The 15,841-nt window shown below is 45.6% G+C and overlaps 1 protein-coding gene across 1 annotated transcript in view; it reads left to right on the forward strand.

Annotated features, from left to right (window-relative positions):
• The first annotated feature begins 4,925 nt into the window (after window positions 1–4,925).
• Window positions 4,926–15,841, forward strand: part of LOC141944801 (alpha-2-macroglobulin-like) — a 32,031-nt gene continuing 21,115 nt past the window's right edge. The window contains 13 exon segments of the mRNA XM_074871982.1: window positions 4,926–5,155; window positions 5,157–5,280; window positions 5,283–5,419; window positions 7,110–7,293; window positions 8,349–8,508; window positions 9,400–9,452; window positions 9,969–9,989; window positions 10,349–10,517; window positions 11,747–11,831; window positions 12,676–12,799; window positions 14,071–14,185; window positions 14,421–14,530; window positions 15,031–15,189. Coding sequence (XP_074728083.1) covers window positions 4,926–5,155; window positions 5,157–5,280; window positions 5,283–5,419; window positions 7,110–7,293; window positions 8,349–8,508; window positions 9,400–9,452; window positions 9,969–9,989; window positions 10,349–10,517; window positions 11,747–11,831; window positions 12,676–12,799; window positions 14,071–14,185; window positions 14,421–14,530; window positions 15,031–15,189 — 1,671 coding nt within the window.

The raw sequence follows: 15,841 nt of genomic DNA on the forward strand, positions 1-15,841 counted from the left end.
GAGCTGTGGGCTGCTCTGAACACCCACCTCACTGTGTCTACACGACACGGTGCACAGGAGTGTTTCCGTGGGGATTTCCCAAATAGGAAGTCACAAGCCTTGGCAAGCAGCAGGTTAGTGATAGATGTTCCGAGGTGTGTATTTGTTCTGGGAGAGACAGGTTGGAGAAGTGGGCTGACAGGAATCTGATCAAGTTCAACAAGGAGAAAGTCAAAGTCTTGAAGCTGGGGAGGAACAGCCCATGCACCAATATATGCTGGGGGTGACCCAGCTGGAAAGAAGCTTTGCGGAAATGGACCTGGTGAACACCAAGTTGAACGTCAGCCAGCGATGTGCCCTTGCTGCAAAGGAGGTGAATGGTATCCTGGGCTGCATTAGACAGAGTAGAGCCAGCAGGACGAGGGAGGTGATCCTTCCTCTCTGCATGGCACTGGGGAGGCCACACCTGGAGTACTATGTCCAGTTCTGGGCTTCTCAGTACAAAAGAGACATGGACATACTAGAGAGTCCAATGAAGGGCCATAAAGATGATGAAAAGACTGGAGCATCTCTCCTGTGAGGAGAGGCTGAGACATCTGGACAGCTTCTAGAGAAGAAAAGGCTGAGGGGAGATCTTATTTATGTATGTATATTATACATACATTAGTATGTATGTATAGATTAATATGTATGTATAATAGATATAATAGATATATAATGCACCTGAAGAGAGGGTACGAAGAGGACAGAGCCAGGCTCAGTGGTGCCCAGTGACAGGACCAGAGGCAACGGGCACAAACTGGAACACAGGCGGTTCTCTCTGAACATCAGGAAACAACTTTTTTACTGGAATATTCCTTTGGCCAGTTTGAGTCAGCTGTCCTGGCTGTGTCCCCTCCCAAATTCTTGTGCCCCTCCAGCCTTCTTTCTGGCAGGGCATGAGAAGCTGAAAAATCCTTGACTTATAAACACTACTTAGCAACAACTAAAAACATCTGTGTGTTATCAACATTATTCTCATACTAAATCCAAAACACAACACTGTACCAGCTACTAGGAAGAAAATTAACTCTATCCCAGCTGAAACCAGGACAGAGAGGTTGTGGGGGTCTCCATCCTTGGAGGTATTCAGAAGCTGTCTGGACACCCAAAAGTTGTCCTGGGCAACCGGTTGTCGGTGGCCCCACTTGAGCAGCGGGGTTGGACCAGATGACCTCGAGAGGTCCCTTCCAGACTCAACCATTCTGAGATTCTGTGAGAGATCTGCTAAAGGTAAGGACAAGGAAGGCACTTGGGGTTGAAGGAGGTGGGTGGGTAAGAAGGACAGGTCTGGGGAGAGGAGGTTGAGGAGGCAAGGGTGGAGAGAGACAGAAGTTAAAATATAATGAAAGTAAAGGACTAGACAGCATGGTGCATGGCGGGGAAGGTCTAGGGAGAAACTAATTGACCCAAGCACTGGAGGTTTCATCTGAAAATGCTAGATCAAGGATTCACGAGGAGGATTACAAATAATTTGGAAGTGATTGTTATTGGGATTGATGCTGCTGTGCCACATGTAAATAAGCATTACAAACAACTGTGAAATCGCAGAGAAAACAGAAACAAGATCTCGTCTCCAAAAAGAAAATTGCAGTTTCCCCCCAGCAATTTTCTTTTCGAATAACTGAAATTCTCCTTGCATCACCTGGTTGAAAGAAACAGCTTAATGCAGTTTTGAGCAATCCAGTTGCAATGCAACAGCAGATTCCTCACGCTGCCATTTACAGAATACCTTCAATTGCATATCCCTGGTATGTGGGGCTTGACATTCATAGAGGATGTAATACATGAAGGTATCAGGGCAGATGAAGACAAAATACAGAAAGTGGATGTCTGCTGAGCCTCATACAGAGTTCACTGAGCTGAGGGGCTTACGGTGGGAATGTCCCCAGCAAGGGCAGGTCTGCTTTTCAATAGCCATGCCTGCAACCATCAGACCTGGGGAAACTGTGAGAAAACCAAGTATTTGTTTTAAGCAGTGTACTAGGAGCTAAAAACTTTGAGTTTTCATCTCAGATTGTCTGCGTTACTTTGGGTGAGTCATTTTGTCTGTGCCAGAGTCCATTCAACTATCAAAGGAAGATGTCCCTGACTCCTAGAAAGTTGCCAGGTCCTATGAAATAATGCTGGAGACTTTTCCTGCTTTGCCAAAATGGTCTACAGAAGAATCTACAGAAGAAAACCTAGCAGTTACTTTACCAGAGAACCCCACTGAAGAAACAGCTTGCGATGTTATCATGATATGTGTAGGTGAGGTGAGCATGTCTCTGAGCTTACTAGTTTACCTTGTGACTCATGCAACAGCTTTGCCTCCCCTAGGATTTTACAGTGCAGTCCGTACTAGACTATTTTTATTTTTAGTTCTTCAAACAAGGGAAAGGATTTGCAGCTGTGGATTTTACTTTCAACAATGCATGTGGTGCCTTTTTGGGTTCAAGTTTTTACAATACTAAAGGGATTTGAATCAAATATATTAATTTCCATGAAAGGCAGTTGAATAAATGTATTTGGCAGAGCTTTTAATCTTCTGTCTAGAGCATGCTAATATAGCTGATCGATATGAACTAATTTTCTTGGAAGTAAGTTCTTTTTGGATGAACCTTCTAAGCAGCGATGAATGACTACTGGAGGAATATGGCTAGCAGATCAAGGGAAGTTACAATCCTCATTCTCCGTGGCATTTCTGAGGCTGCACTTGGACTGTGTCTTGTCTGCTGACCCCACAGTTCAAGGGGAACTTGAAGAAACTGGAGAGGGCTCAGTGGAGGACTAACAAACTGGTCAGAGTTTGGAGCACATGACTTACAGGGAGTGACAGGGGGAGCTGGGCTTGTTTAATGTGACCAAGAGGAAGTTAGATGATTAAAGAGCTGCCTACAAATACTTGAAAGGCACTTACAAGGATGTTGGAACATGACTTTTCTTGGTAGGGGCAGAAGACACAACATGCAGCTGCAGCTTGGGGAGTTCAGATTAGACATGAGGAAAGGCATCTTCACCAGAGATTACTGCAACACTGGAACAGATCACTGGAGAAATGGTAGGTTCTCCATCCTTGGAAGTTTTCAAGATCTGACTTGACAAAGTCCTGCTTTAAGTGAAAAGATGGACTAGATAACTTCCAGTTAACTTCTTGTATCACAGCTGGGGCACCTGTTTTTTGAGCTATACCAAATGACAGAACACTTCAGATTCACCAGAGAGAAATCTGGGAAAGGTAATACTAAAACACACTCTCCTCATGGATAGGCCAACACCTTGCAGGAGTTTTTCTGAGGAGCTTAGTGTTAACCACTTAAAATCTAGCCCAAAACCTCTAGAAAGCCTGTTGGCCTTCTCAGTTGTACTCACAGCAGCTGGAAATGTCAAGAGAGAGAGGGAAAACTCATTGTACTGCCTCATCTGTGCCACCACCGCCTACAAGCTGAATCACATGGGCCATGCAGAGACCCTTAAAATTGGGCTGCTGGGGCCCAAGTTGCTATTGGGAATGGGATGAAGGCCAAGCAGTTTGAGGGCAGATTTTAGAAGTCACTTAGATATCTGTGCATGTTCATTGGTACCTACTGGGATTCTCAAGCCTTTAAAATCTTGCCCTGTTCAGTGGACTGAAAATATTTCTCTTCAGTTTTTGGCTACACAGCACATTTTTTGCCAAGGTCCTAATGATCGGGAGCTGACTTGTGAGTGGTGTGAGCTGTTTGGCTATTTGCCAGACAGGGTAGCCCTTGCTTCCTCTGCTGTGTGCAGTTCTGGACCTCTTTCCTGTAAGGTTTGTGTTCAATCAGTCCAGCTCCCGACCTCTTCAAACCAATGTGAAGTGTCATCTTCAAAGAGGCTTTGCCCACCCCATGTACAAAAACTCTTCTCTGCTGGTGAGGCAGATCCTCCTGGGTTACATTTCTTTTGGGCAGGCAGAGCAACTTTTAGACATCAGGTGGAGAAGGCACAACACAAGCCTGAGCTGTCTTTTGGTAGTCCCCAAGGAAACTGGACATGCACTGTTATCCTTTCCTTTCCCATGCAGGTCACTGCAGGGCAGAATGAGGTCTGTAATGAAGGTTCGTTATCTCATTGCACTTGCCTTTCTTAACTCCAAAGTTCCTGAGCTTGCCAAACTTCTGATGATGATAGTAGGAGAGGAGAAGGACAGGCAGATAATGATTTTATCCTGCACCCTTTTTAATCTGAAAATTATGCTTTATATCCTCTAACATAGATCTCCATTATTTGGAGTTAGGACTATAAGTAAGAAAGATATTCTACTGTCACTTGCAAGGGTAATAATTACCAGAGCTATTGATCCTCCTGCTTCAGACCAAGGTAAAGACAGTAAAGACAGTGGTCAGAAAGAAATTTCCCTCATGAGACAACATTGTCCATCACAGCATATTATGTGGATTTTTACATGATGAAACCAGGAAGGACTCCATCAAACAGCAATAATTTGATCTAGATGTGCCAATAACTTGACCTGGAACAAGAACCAGTACAGGCAAAACAAGACCCAGGCCACATCTGTTCTGCTGTGTGAGGGCAGCTGCTGCTCTGGGGAGCCGGTTAATGTGTTACATGCTGTTAACGGGTTGAACTTTTGGCAGCTTCCCATCATGTCACTGTCCCTGTTTCTGTCAGGGTGAAGGCCAGATTATCTTAGACGACTTGATTGTCTAGGCACTCTCTGGCCCCTTTTCCTGGCATTAGCCCTGGGTGGGACCAGGAATGGAGAGAACAAGAGAACAGAGTGGGTGGAGGGTGAAGGTTTTCAGAGTTTGCATTCCTTGTTCTCAGACCCTGGGGTTCAGAAGTGGGGGGTTAGGCACACCCACTCTTGTTTCCCAAACCCTAGCTCAAACTCGTGCTCCCAGTTTGAAGGAAATCAAACTGCTGCTCTTCCAGCAGCCTCCATGACCAGGGCCGTGGCCAGCTCCATACAGGGAGCCCTGCCAGAAATGGAGGCCTTCCCCTTAACTTCTGCTGTTAGCCCTTTTCTTTCGCCACCACCTTTCTTCCTCTGTTGCCTGCTGCCCTGCCCCAAAAGAGAGACAGCTCCAGCCTGCTGGACACCCTCCCCTTCCTCTCCCCCTCAGCGCCTGGCCTTCTGCCCAGACTCAGAGCTGCTGGTTCCAGCTCCTCCTTACCGCCTCTCTGTTTCCTGATGGGCCCTGGCCCCCAGCCCTTATCTCCTCCAGCCCCTGGGCTGTTTGCAGAGAGGAGTATAAAGGGGTGGACTCGGAGGGCAGAGGGGGAGTACAAAGCAGCACCGGACCAGGCTGGGTGTCTGCTTGACTCACCACGACCTGCTCTGCACCATGGGGAAGGACGGGCTGCTCATCAAACCAAACATCTTCCTCCTCCTCCTCTTCTTCCTTCCTGGAGACACCTCGCCCACCACAGAGCCGTAAGCTATGCAGGGGGGTCTCTGGGCAGGCAGGAGACCTGGGTTGTGTTCCTGTGTCTGTTGCTTTGTCTCTTATCTTCTGCCTACTTTCTTTCACCCAGGAATAAAGATAAAATACCAGGGCTGGGTAAAGTGTCTTCTACAAGCAGCAACTCTAGTGCTTCAGGGAGACCTGAAACAGTCTGTGGAACTGAGATATCAGTAAAACCTCAGGAAAAAAAATATAAGGAAAAAAAAAGGAAAAAAGAGGGAAAGGTCTATGAGAATACTTTTTGCTGCTTCAGTGAGTTGACAAAATGTCAACAAAATTTTCAGCACAAAATTGGTTCTTTTGAAAGGCAACTTTTTATAACTGTTTACACATTCAGTTTTTCTTAAGAGACAGACCTTTTTGAAAAAGCCAATGAAAGGTTTCATTTTGGGTTGACTACCCTACTCCCAGGTTAAAATGCCCAGGAAATGGGAGTGGTTTTGTGGTTGATAATGACAAAAAAAAAAAGGAACAAATAACAGATCTGGCATGACTAGAAATGGCTTTATTTTTTAATTCACATTTTTCAGCTCAGCCAATGGAATGAAAATTCCCTTCACACCCAGGGTTATGTGGCACTGTAAGACTGTGACTTTTAAGGTCTGTGAGGGTGTATTTTGCTGCATCCCTTCTTCATCCCCTTTTGCTCTGTTCGTATGCGAGGGGCGTGTGTGTTGTGTGCCTGTATAGCAGGAGTAGCACACGAGGGGTCGTGACACCCCCGAGACTTCTTTTCCTTTGGCTTTTTGGCAACATCTTTTCCTCCCCAGCAAAGCGAGGCTGTGCTGCAGCGCTTTTGTCAAATGCAGGGTAAGCAGACAGAAGGGATGGGATCTGAGGGGCCAGGGCTTTCTCCCTGCAGACCAACTGATGGACATAAAGGTGTCAGAGCCTCTCCTAACCCTAAAGGGAATACCCTGCCTTACTGCTGAGGTGTCAAGGGCTCTTCTGCCAGCTGCTCGCTGCTCTGGGGATGCCTGTCAGAGGCCAGTCCTCACCCACCCAAAAGGGAGCGCTGTTGCCGTTAGACCGATCAGGTTTGATTCCCAGTTGCGGTGCTGGGCACCAGAACACCACTGGTAAGTCGCTCCGCTGGGAAGGAGGCTGCGTAGGGCTGAGCAGGGACCCCCTGCTTGGGCTGAGACAGAGGGGCTTGATTCCCTGAAAACCTGAAATTTACTCCAGTGTTTTTGCTTAAGATCTGGCACCACTCTGTGGCAGCTTTGCGTCTCTGCGAGGAATGACACTAGTGCTATAGACAGTTTGCAGCGTGTAGTCAGTGGCGTTTATTCACTGGGTACCGGCACCTGTGTGACTCCTGAATCCTACTAACAGCGTCTAGCAAAGGTGACAGCTAACTTTTCCTCACAGACGTTATTCAGAGTCCCAGGACGAAGTGCTGCTGTTGTGCCAAAACCTAGAAAAACATATCCCTTCCAGACATATGCATTGAGGATTTCCTGCTGTATTTTACTTTTGAGACTGCCCTCTCCTGCTGTTACAGACATGCTGGAAGTCTGGTTACACTCCTAGAAAAGGCACCTCTCTCCCTGTACAGTGAAGGCAGTAGTCATCAACTGATTGGTTTATTTGTTCTTTCTGTACAGCTCCTGTTACATGTTCCTGATCTTCTGACCTGTCCTTCTCCTCTCTTCCTAGGCAGTATATGGTGCTACTGCCCTTTCTGATACACACCGATTCTCCTGAGAAAGTCTGTGTTCAGCTGACCCACCTGAACGAGTCTGTGACGCTGAGTGCCACACTCGAGTATCAAGGGGAAAACAGGAGCTTGATTGATGACGTGGTGTCCGAGAAGGATGTGTTCACCTGCATCCCTTTCTCTGTGAGTACCCATCCTTTGGGGTGATCCCTTTTGCCTGGGATAAACTGTAAGGGCACTGAGTAGTAATGACCAGAGTAACACTGTGTAGGTATTTACTTTCCTCTTGGCCAAAGGTATATTCATGTCTGTCCTCAACACCTTCTCACTGCTGAGATCTCCTTAGCATGCTGCTTGAATGGGAAACACTGAGTCCTGGAAAACCAGCCCCTCTCTAGGACAGGAGGAGGAGAGGCCAGGAGAAAGAAGTTGTTTTAGTATTGATACTCCTGATGGCCATTTGGTGAACAGCTTCTTCAAATGGCTCTTCACATCATCCTTCAACAGCCACAGATTGTCACTTGAGTGTCTTCAAATTGGTGTAGAGATTTTGGACATCAGATGCTTTTTGCCTTGTGGATATAGTACTCTGAATTTATGTAAGAACATAGGCCTGTGGTTATGTCTGAAAAGGAGAGTGAAGGGGGAAATTCATAGCTTAATGTAACTAATAGCCCCAGGGACTATAAGAAGTCATAGGCAACTAGGAAAGTTGGTCATCTGGCTCAGAGCATAGATTATGTCTTTGACCTGAAGGTTGAAGAACTGGACACTGAACAGGTTGTCATCTATGTCTGGGTTTGTCAGATGTAGGCTGAAGATTGAATTTTGTCACTTGGAGAGAAATGTATAGTGATCTGGCATGTCTGGTTTGGAAAAGTTCTGCAAGGACCAGGGATGTTATCTGAAAGAGAAGGGGGATCATTCCATTGCCCCTGTGAATTTCAAAAGGAAAAATACAGAAAGGTTTTGGTCAGGGTGATAAGAATTTCTTAAAATTGAGTGACAGAGCTGGGAGTTCCTTTGCTACACAATACTTGCACAATCACTGCACAGCAGTAGGAATGAGTAGGAATATGGGACAAGTAAAGATCAGTCTCTTGTTCCTGATTAAAGTTCCCCTCACCTCTGTGTTGGGTCCATCAGGATTATATTACATCTCTTATTTCAAGAAGGCCAGTTCAGTTCAGGAAGTCTTTAAAGGTGGTCCCTAACATAGTTGTCTTCTTACTCTCCAGCTTCCAAAATCAAATAGCACGTCCCCAGTCACGTTTATCACTGTGATGGTGAAGGGGGCGACACTGCAGTTCAGGAGCCGCAAGTCGCTGCTGGTCAAGAATTCTGAGAGCTTGGTCTTCGTCCAGACAGACAAACCCATCTACAAGCCAGGACAGACAGGTACTGGGGAAGGGGTGGAGATTTGTATTTGAAGAAAAAATTCATACTAAAACTCAGTCCAACAGTTTTAGTACGAATTTTTTCTTCAAATGCAAATGTTGGCCAGATGTTGACTGCTTTCAGTGGGGTCAGAACTGCAGCTCATGGCTGAGGGTTATGTTTTTCATGCTCCATGTAGGAACAACCTGGGGAACCTTAAGATACACGCATGTGTCTGGAGCACCTGCACACACTCCCTCTGTCACTGTGGGCTCTGTTGTTGTGGTCCATGCAGTTAGGGTCCGCATTAAAATCAGAGAAAGACTGGATATTTGCCCTATAGAGAAAAGGGCCAAAATTCAGACTAAGTAATGAAATAGCTTTCAAAGTGGCAGCTGATTTTGCTCAATGAAGACAGAGACAACTATATAAGCCATTTATTTCTTCTGGGCCATTGATCTCCTAAATTTGGCCTGGACAGGAATGAATGTCCTAAAAGAGGCACTGAGTTCTCTATCCATCCAGAGCCAACACAGACTTGCAGCCAAGTGCTGAAATAATTTGCCTGCATTCAACCTTCCTAAGAAGCCAGTCTAGTTACAACAAAATTAGAAGACCCATGTGAATTACAATGTAAAAATGTATCCTTGCAAAGTAGACAAAGGCAACTTAAATTTAACTTTTGTCCCAATTAGTGAGATTCTGATGCCCATGATGAGTAAGATGTTCACACTGCCATGGATTTGCCCTTAACATCCTCTTATTCGTGTATTTGCTTACATGGGTAACCTTCTAGCATGACTTAACTTTTTAGTGCATAGAATTTTTTTAGAAGAGAACAGCTTTTTGCAACTGATGTTTTCTGGTTGGTGATTGCACTGTGGAACCTCACTGTCTGCCTTTCTCCATCAGTTCTGTTCAGAATTGTTTCTCTGGATAAAGACTTCCGTCCCTTGAATGAGGTGGTAAGTATGATACCTCCTTTTCATTAGTTATTTGGCCTTAAGTCATCTACGTGGGGAAAGGGAGGAAAGAAATGTCTTTTGGGGAGAGCTCTCAGTACACTGAGATAATTGTGCAATTCCTGGGTTACCTCAGGTCTTGTTAACAGGGTCTGTTCTCCAAATTTCTGCATAAGGCTGCCTTCTGCACTCTTGGAAAAGCTTGACAAGCTGCAAACGAACGGTGCTGGTATAAACACCTCAGCAGTGAGGAAATCTGCCATTATCACAGTGTACACCTGCTCTTGCTAGTCTTGCAGATCATCCAGAGTTAGTCATTTCAGCTGACTTTTCTGCCTGAGACAAAGAATTTCCCCTCCTCTTGATGTACCTCAAAATGCTCTGTTGCTCCCTACCAGGAACTTTTTTCCTTATCCTATGGTGTGATCAGCTTGTTCCCTGAAATGTGGTCATAGCCCTGGTGTTTTGGCTGTGTTGCTTGCACTCTGTCTAAATATGCTGTTTCCGTTCTTTTTCTAGTTGCCGCTGGTGTATATCGAGGTATGTACAAGCATTCATGTTCACATCTATTGCACCTCAACCTGGCCAGAATAACTACCAGTCACCTCAAGATGATTCTTGTCTATTTTATGTATTAAGCAGGTCCATATCATTAATTCAAATATACAGAGCTTTAATTCATATGATGGCAACCATGTACTATGGGCCCAGGTTACAGCTCCTTCTATTGTCCAGCCCTGGGCTCCCCACACAACTCTCCTAGTGCCCCCTGCTCCTGCTCTGCAGTCTCCTGAGACACTGGGGCTGGGCCTCCCCTCACTGCTTTTGCTAGTGATTTTTAGTTCTCATCGCAGACTCCCACTGTTCTCACAATCTCCCTGTGATCACATTATCTGTAGGACCCAAAGAGAAACCGTCTGTACCAGTGGACAAAGGCAGAGTTAAAGAGGGGATTAATCCAGCTGTCCTTCAGCCTCACCTCTGAGCCTATGCAAGGGACCTACGCAGTGGTGGCACAGCAGGCCTCTGGGAAGACAGTTCGGCATCGTTTCTCTGTGGAGGAGTATGGTAACTGTCGCTGTCCTGTGAGGAATGAAAGCTTAATAGAGCAGGGTGGTAGATCTGACCAGGATGTCCGGCATGGCTGTAAAAATGTCTCCGTGTCCTCTCCCTCCCAAGCATCATCCCTTTCTGAGGAGTGAAGACTGAAGGTCTTGAGCCGCCTGTCTCCACACCTCCTTGAGCCCCAGGCCATGCAGTGCAGCTCTTCTGACTGCCCACCTCAGCAGGGCTCCCATCAGGAGGAGTAATGTGCTTGGATCAGTCTGTGCTGGCAACCACGAGCCTCACCACCTTTCAATGGTGATTTCAGCCACAGCCTCATCTCCAATTGGCTACATACCTGTCAAGTGTCATGCCATGAGTCTGGGGGTCCCCTGCCTAAGGCCCAAAGTCCTGACCTTTTGGTGTAGGCTGGGGCTGTCTGTAAATTCAGATCTTACTTTTCCTTCCCCACATGCTAAGCCTGTAACTAGCATGACACTTGACAGGTGACTTAGTGCCTTAACCTCTCTCTGCTGCTCTCACCCCTGTGCCAGTTCCATCTACTTGGCTAGAAAATGGTATCCCAATACACACCTGCACACGATCACAACCAACACAGCTTCCCAGCCCAGCAAGGCAGCTGCAGCCCTTGTTACGTGGTCTGACGTGATCTGGCTCATGCAGCAGAGAGGAGTCCCAGAAGATGAGTCTGGAAGTCCTTTGACCTCTTTCAACTGCAAGACTGTTCTTGTGCCCTGTGCCCTGAGTCCTTCCTTGTTCTCCCAAGACAGCCACCACCCGCTTCCCCTCCTGCAGCTGGGTTTGGAAGTGATGGGAAGCTATGGGGTCTCCCTTTTTTGCAAATTGGTAAAATCTACATGCTTTGGAAATGCAGAGACCAGGCTGCAGTCCCAGCTCTGTATGACTGTGGGAGACCTCTCTGGACTTAACTCTCTGTTTTACTGTATCCTACTGCTGTGGGACTGATAACCCATGTGTGATCTAAGAAGCTGCTGTATTTTAATAGCCAGTGTAATAATCCTGCCTTCTTACCTGGCACAGTGGTCGGCTGTGTGCCTGTGGTTTTCACTGACTTCAATGGGATGTGCAGGTGGCAGAAGCCTCTAATATGTGACCATTTAGGTGCAAAAGGGTTTCAAGTCATTTATAAGAATAGCCTTTGAGCAGCCTTCATGTCTCATTCTTATGTTACTTCCTACCACATAAACTGTTTTCCTTTGGTTCTGCTGCAGTGCTGCCAAAATTCGAAGTAACAGTGAAAATGCCCAAGGTGATCACCATTCTTGATGAGAAGCTGACGGTGACAGTTTGTGGTTTGTGAGTGTCATTCTTTCAAATCCTTCTGGGTTTCAGGTTTTTCTTCAGCTGAAAGTCCCTTTGGGAGACTGAGATATGATACTTCACTGTATTTCTCAATCATTTTGGTGTCCCAGCACCAAACAGACTACATCTACCATTAGACAAAAGGCAACAATTATTGCTTGGGGCACTTTGTATGTAACATGTAGAAACGTACTATTCTTCTGTTTTTTTGGTAGGGTGGTTTTTTTGCATATTTTTTGAGTTATAGGATTTCAGACCAGCTACAGTGCTAGGGAAGAGGTCTTCAATTTAGTTTACCTGGGAATGATGTTTTAACTGTGGCTTCTACTTGTCATTGCCAAGAGGAAACTGTAAATGACACATCTGCCCTTTTTCCTTCGGGCCACCTCAATCGATGCCGCATAACAATGTTCAAGCATCCTGCAGGGAGAGCCACAGCTGGGCTGAAGAACAAGACAAAAAACCCAGTGCACATACATACACAAAGCAGTTCCATCAGAATTGGGTGGTGGGGTAGATACTTGCAACATGTTCTCCAAGATGAGGGGTACTCTCAACTAAATCAGCGTTAGGGTAAATGAAGACTGAAGACTTGTGTGTTATTCCCAGGAATGCAGTCAGGACTATAAGATTCAGTGCTCCTGCCCCATTGCCAAGTTTGATCCTAAAATGTTACCAAATTTCTTTCTGCTTTTTATTTCCTGTGATGACCCTGCTGTATCCTGGAGGCAGCTCTAGGGAAGAGTCCTGGCTTCAGCAGGGGTGAGCTAGTAATTTTTCTCCATCCCTCTTACATTCCTAATGGCTCTCTTTTTCTTTCAATCCTTCCTGCTGGTAGATACACATTCGGGAAGCCTGTTCCTGGCCTCGTGAGCTTCCGTGTCTGCCGGAAGTTTGAACATGCAGCCACCACCTGCTATGGTGAAGAGGCTAGAGCAGTGTGTGATGAATTCTCTGGACAGGTGAGTCATGATTACTCTTGTGGGTAGAGTGATAGGAGAAAGTGTGGTTTATTGAGCATGCCTTGTAGGCACAGGCTTGCTCTGAGTATGTACAAGCACAGTGTGAAGAGGGAAGAGACTCCCATGTATTTTAAGGAAGCCCGAAGGAGAGAAGATTGGGTGCAAGATGAAATGTGAAAGATTAAAATAAGGGGAAGGTCTGTGCAGTAAGAAAGATGTGTGTAAACGCAAGAAGCTGATGGAGAAGGAAGACATGGAAGAGACCTAAAAAAGGTCAGATGGAGTGTAGACAGTGTAAGAGAAGTGAGATAGAAAAGGCACAAGTGATGAGAGCAGAGTTGGGGTTGGCTTACACTGGAGACAGTGTGTGGGATCAGAAGGTGGAGTTGGAAGCAGGAAAGGAGCAGAAACCAGGGGAGGGGTGATGCAGTTTGAGCAAGAAGGAAAGGAATATGAGTTTAGCAGCAGTGGTTAAGACAGACAGAAAAAAAACCCCACTTTTTTCACTCTTCAGACTCAAGTCTACAAGTGCAAAACTGAATAGTGTTTGAGCATTGATGGGTGCAACTGTACTAACTTAATTGACAGAAGCTGAGGTAATAGCAATTGTGGAAATATGCCAGGACAAGAAAGCAAGCAGAAGATATTCTTATGGTCCTTGGGGTCTGCTACAGTGTGATCCCCAGAATTGCCTCTGCCACTGCTGTTATCCATGTTAAAAGAAAACATGAACACTGCGGTGCTAAGCTCTGTTTCAGGCATCTCTTCCCTTTTCTGTGGAGACCTGCCTCATACATGAAGATGCTGAAGAGAGGTGGCAAGCTTTGGAAATACTTTTCCAGCTGTCATCTTCTTTCTACACATACACAGGCTTTGGTTTATGTATCACTCATATGGCTTGTGCATTTTAAGTAAGTCAGCAGCTATATTCTAATGTGCCTGATGCCTGGCAAACGTTTCCTGTGTGGCGTACATTTGAATAATTCCCTGTGCTTCTGTATCAAGTGTTTGCAGTTTCAAGCTTCACACACACATTCACAAAAATCTTCTAGGTTGCAAACTCTTTGCTCTGATGTTGCTGCAAGTACTTCAAAATGCTCCTAGCCAAGTTATTTATGCGGTTTTCCAGTTTTGATAAAAACAACAGAGGGCATGATCTGTGAAGTTATGGGCTTCTCTTCCAGTTCAGAGCAATGCACAGTTATGGATTCATTAAGTTGGATAAACATTATATAATTAGACTATAATGGTCTTCTGTTTTCCTCCAACAGACAGACAACTATGGCTGCATTTCTGAAACAGTAAAGACCAAGTTATTCCAGCTCAAGAGAAGTGGATATGAGAATAAGCTCCACGTGGAGGCTAAGATTAAAGAGGAGGAGACAGGTAGGAAACATCTGGACCAAAGAGCTGTGTAATAAGCCCAGGAGAGATCAACAGAGGGGCCTGCCAAGTAGGAATGAGGGAGAAAAGCAGAATCTTGCTTTTCTGAAATCCTAAAGTTTTCCTACCTGGAGGCCAGGAGCATCAACAAGCTTGTTCAGCAAGAGAGGGTTGGTCTGGAATAAAAGCAATTCTAGTCAGGCAGAGGCAAATTAATTCTTCACTATTCTTCCTGCAGGAGTGGAGTTGACTGGAACAAGCTTCTCTGAGATCACAACCACCATTAGCAAAATCACCTTTGAGCAATCAGACTCCCACTACAAACCTGGAATCCCCTTCTTTGGGCAGGTAGGGAAACCATGAGAATGGAATGCCATGAGCACCAAACAATCATGCTACTGAACCTCCTGGACAGATACACGCCCTCCCTCTGCAAAGATGCTGGACCTCAGTGCTCCTAATCCCCATGAGCCTCCTCTCCTCTGCAGGCTCTCAAACTGGGAAACAGCAGCTGAGAGCCCTCATTCTGCTCACCCCTCTGTCCTTCTGCTTCTGCCAGTCAAGTAAAATTCTGCTTTTCCAGTCACCTGTTTAATACGAGGCCTAAGGGGTGTGAGTGCATGTCAATGTCCACATCCAATCCTCTGACCCGGAGGTGGAGATAAGAAAGGTCCAAAGAAATAAGATTCAGAAAGTTTGCAGCTCTCTCTTTCAGAGATAGGTGATGCACATGTAAAGTGCAGTGAAGGCTTCCTTGTCTGACATGAGCCCAACATCCTTATCTTGGTGGTCTGTCAGTCTGTTCAGGTGACAGGCATTCCTCTCCTATACTGTTTTTCCTCTTCCAGGTGAAACTAGTGGATGGGTCTGGTGCTCCAATTGCCAATGAAGTTGTGAGGATTTCTTTCCAAGGAGGTCAGACAACCAACTACACAACAGATGAAGAGGGCAGGGCACGGTTTGCTCTGAACACTTCCACGTTGTACTTCGATTCTGTTGGAATTAGGGTGAGTCCTGCAGGCAAGAGGAGGTGATGAAGTGATCCACAGGGCTGGGAGGGGAGTACCTCTGAAGTTTCTACTATATATGCAAAAGCACTTTAGCTACTTCTTCCTGGTTGGTTGTGCCAAGCTTGACACCATTGTGGTGGAAGTAATTGTACAACAAACCAGGTTGTCGTGTCACAATTGTGCTTACCTTGTAAGTGTTTGATTTCTGCTTGGCAATAGCAATGTAGGGTTAGAAGGAACATCAAGAAATCATAATAGTCCATTCTGCTCCAAGGAATCACCAGCCCTACCTAGACAAGTCTGTTTCAAGGGTGGGTCTAACTCCCGTGGTGGAGTGCTGCTAGTGCTTCACTGTCTTTTCAAGTAAATGATTTCCCAAGTATCTCATCTCAATATCCTTTGTGATCAGTTGAGGCAATCTGCATGTCTCAGGGTTTAATTTGGCATTCTGAGTTTCTAAGTGGTTGTCCTTATTTTTCTCTTTTTTTTTTTTTTTCTCTTTTTCCTGCTATAAAGAGAAAGAGTATGAACCATTCACAGAAATTCTCTCCCTGGTATGGAATTTGTTTATCTGGGAAAAATAAGTGCTGCTAAGCATCCTTTTGTTAGTGGAAAATGAAGCATGTAATATGCACATTTCATAATATCT

Source organism: Strix uralensis, chromosome 5, assembly GCF_047716275.1.
Source record: "Strix uralensis isolate ZFMK-TIS-50842 chromosome 5, bStrUra1, whole genome shotgun sequence".
Classification (NCBI taxonomy): domain Eukaryota; kingdom Metazoa; phylum Chordata; class Aves; order Strigiformes; family Strigidae; genus Strix; species Strix uralensis.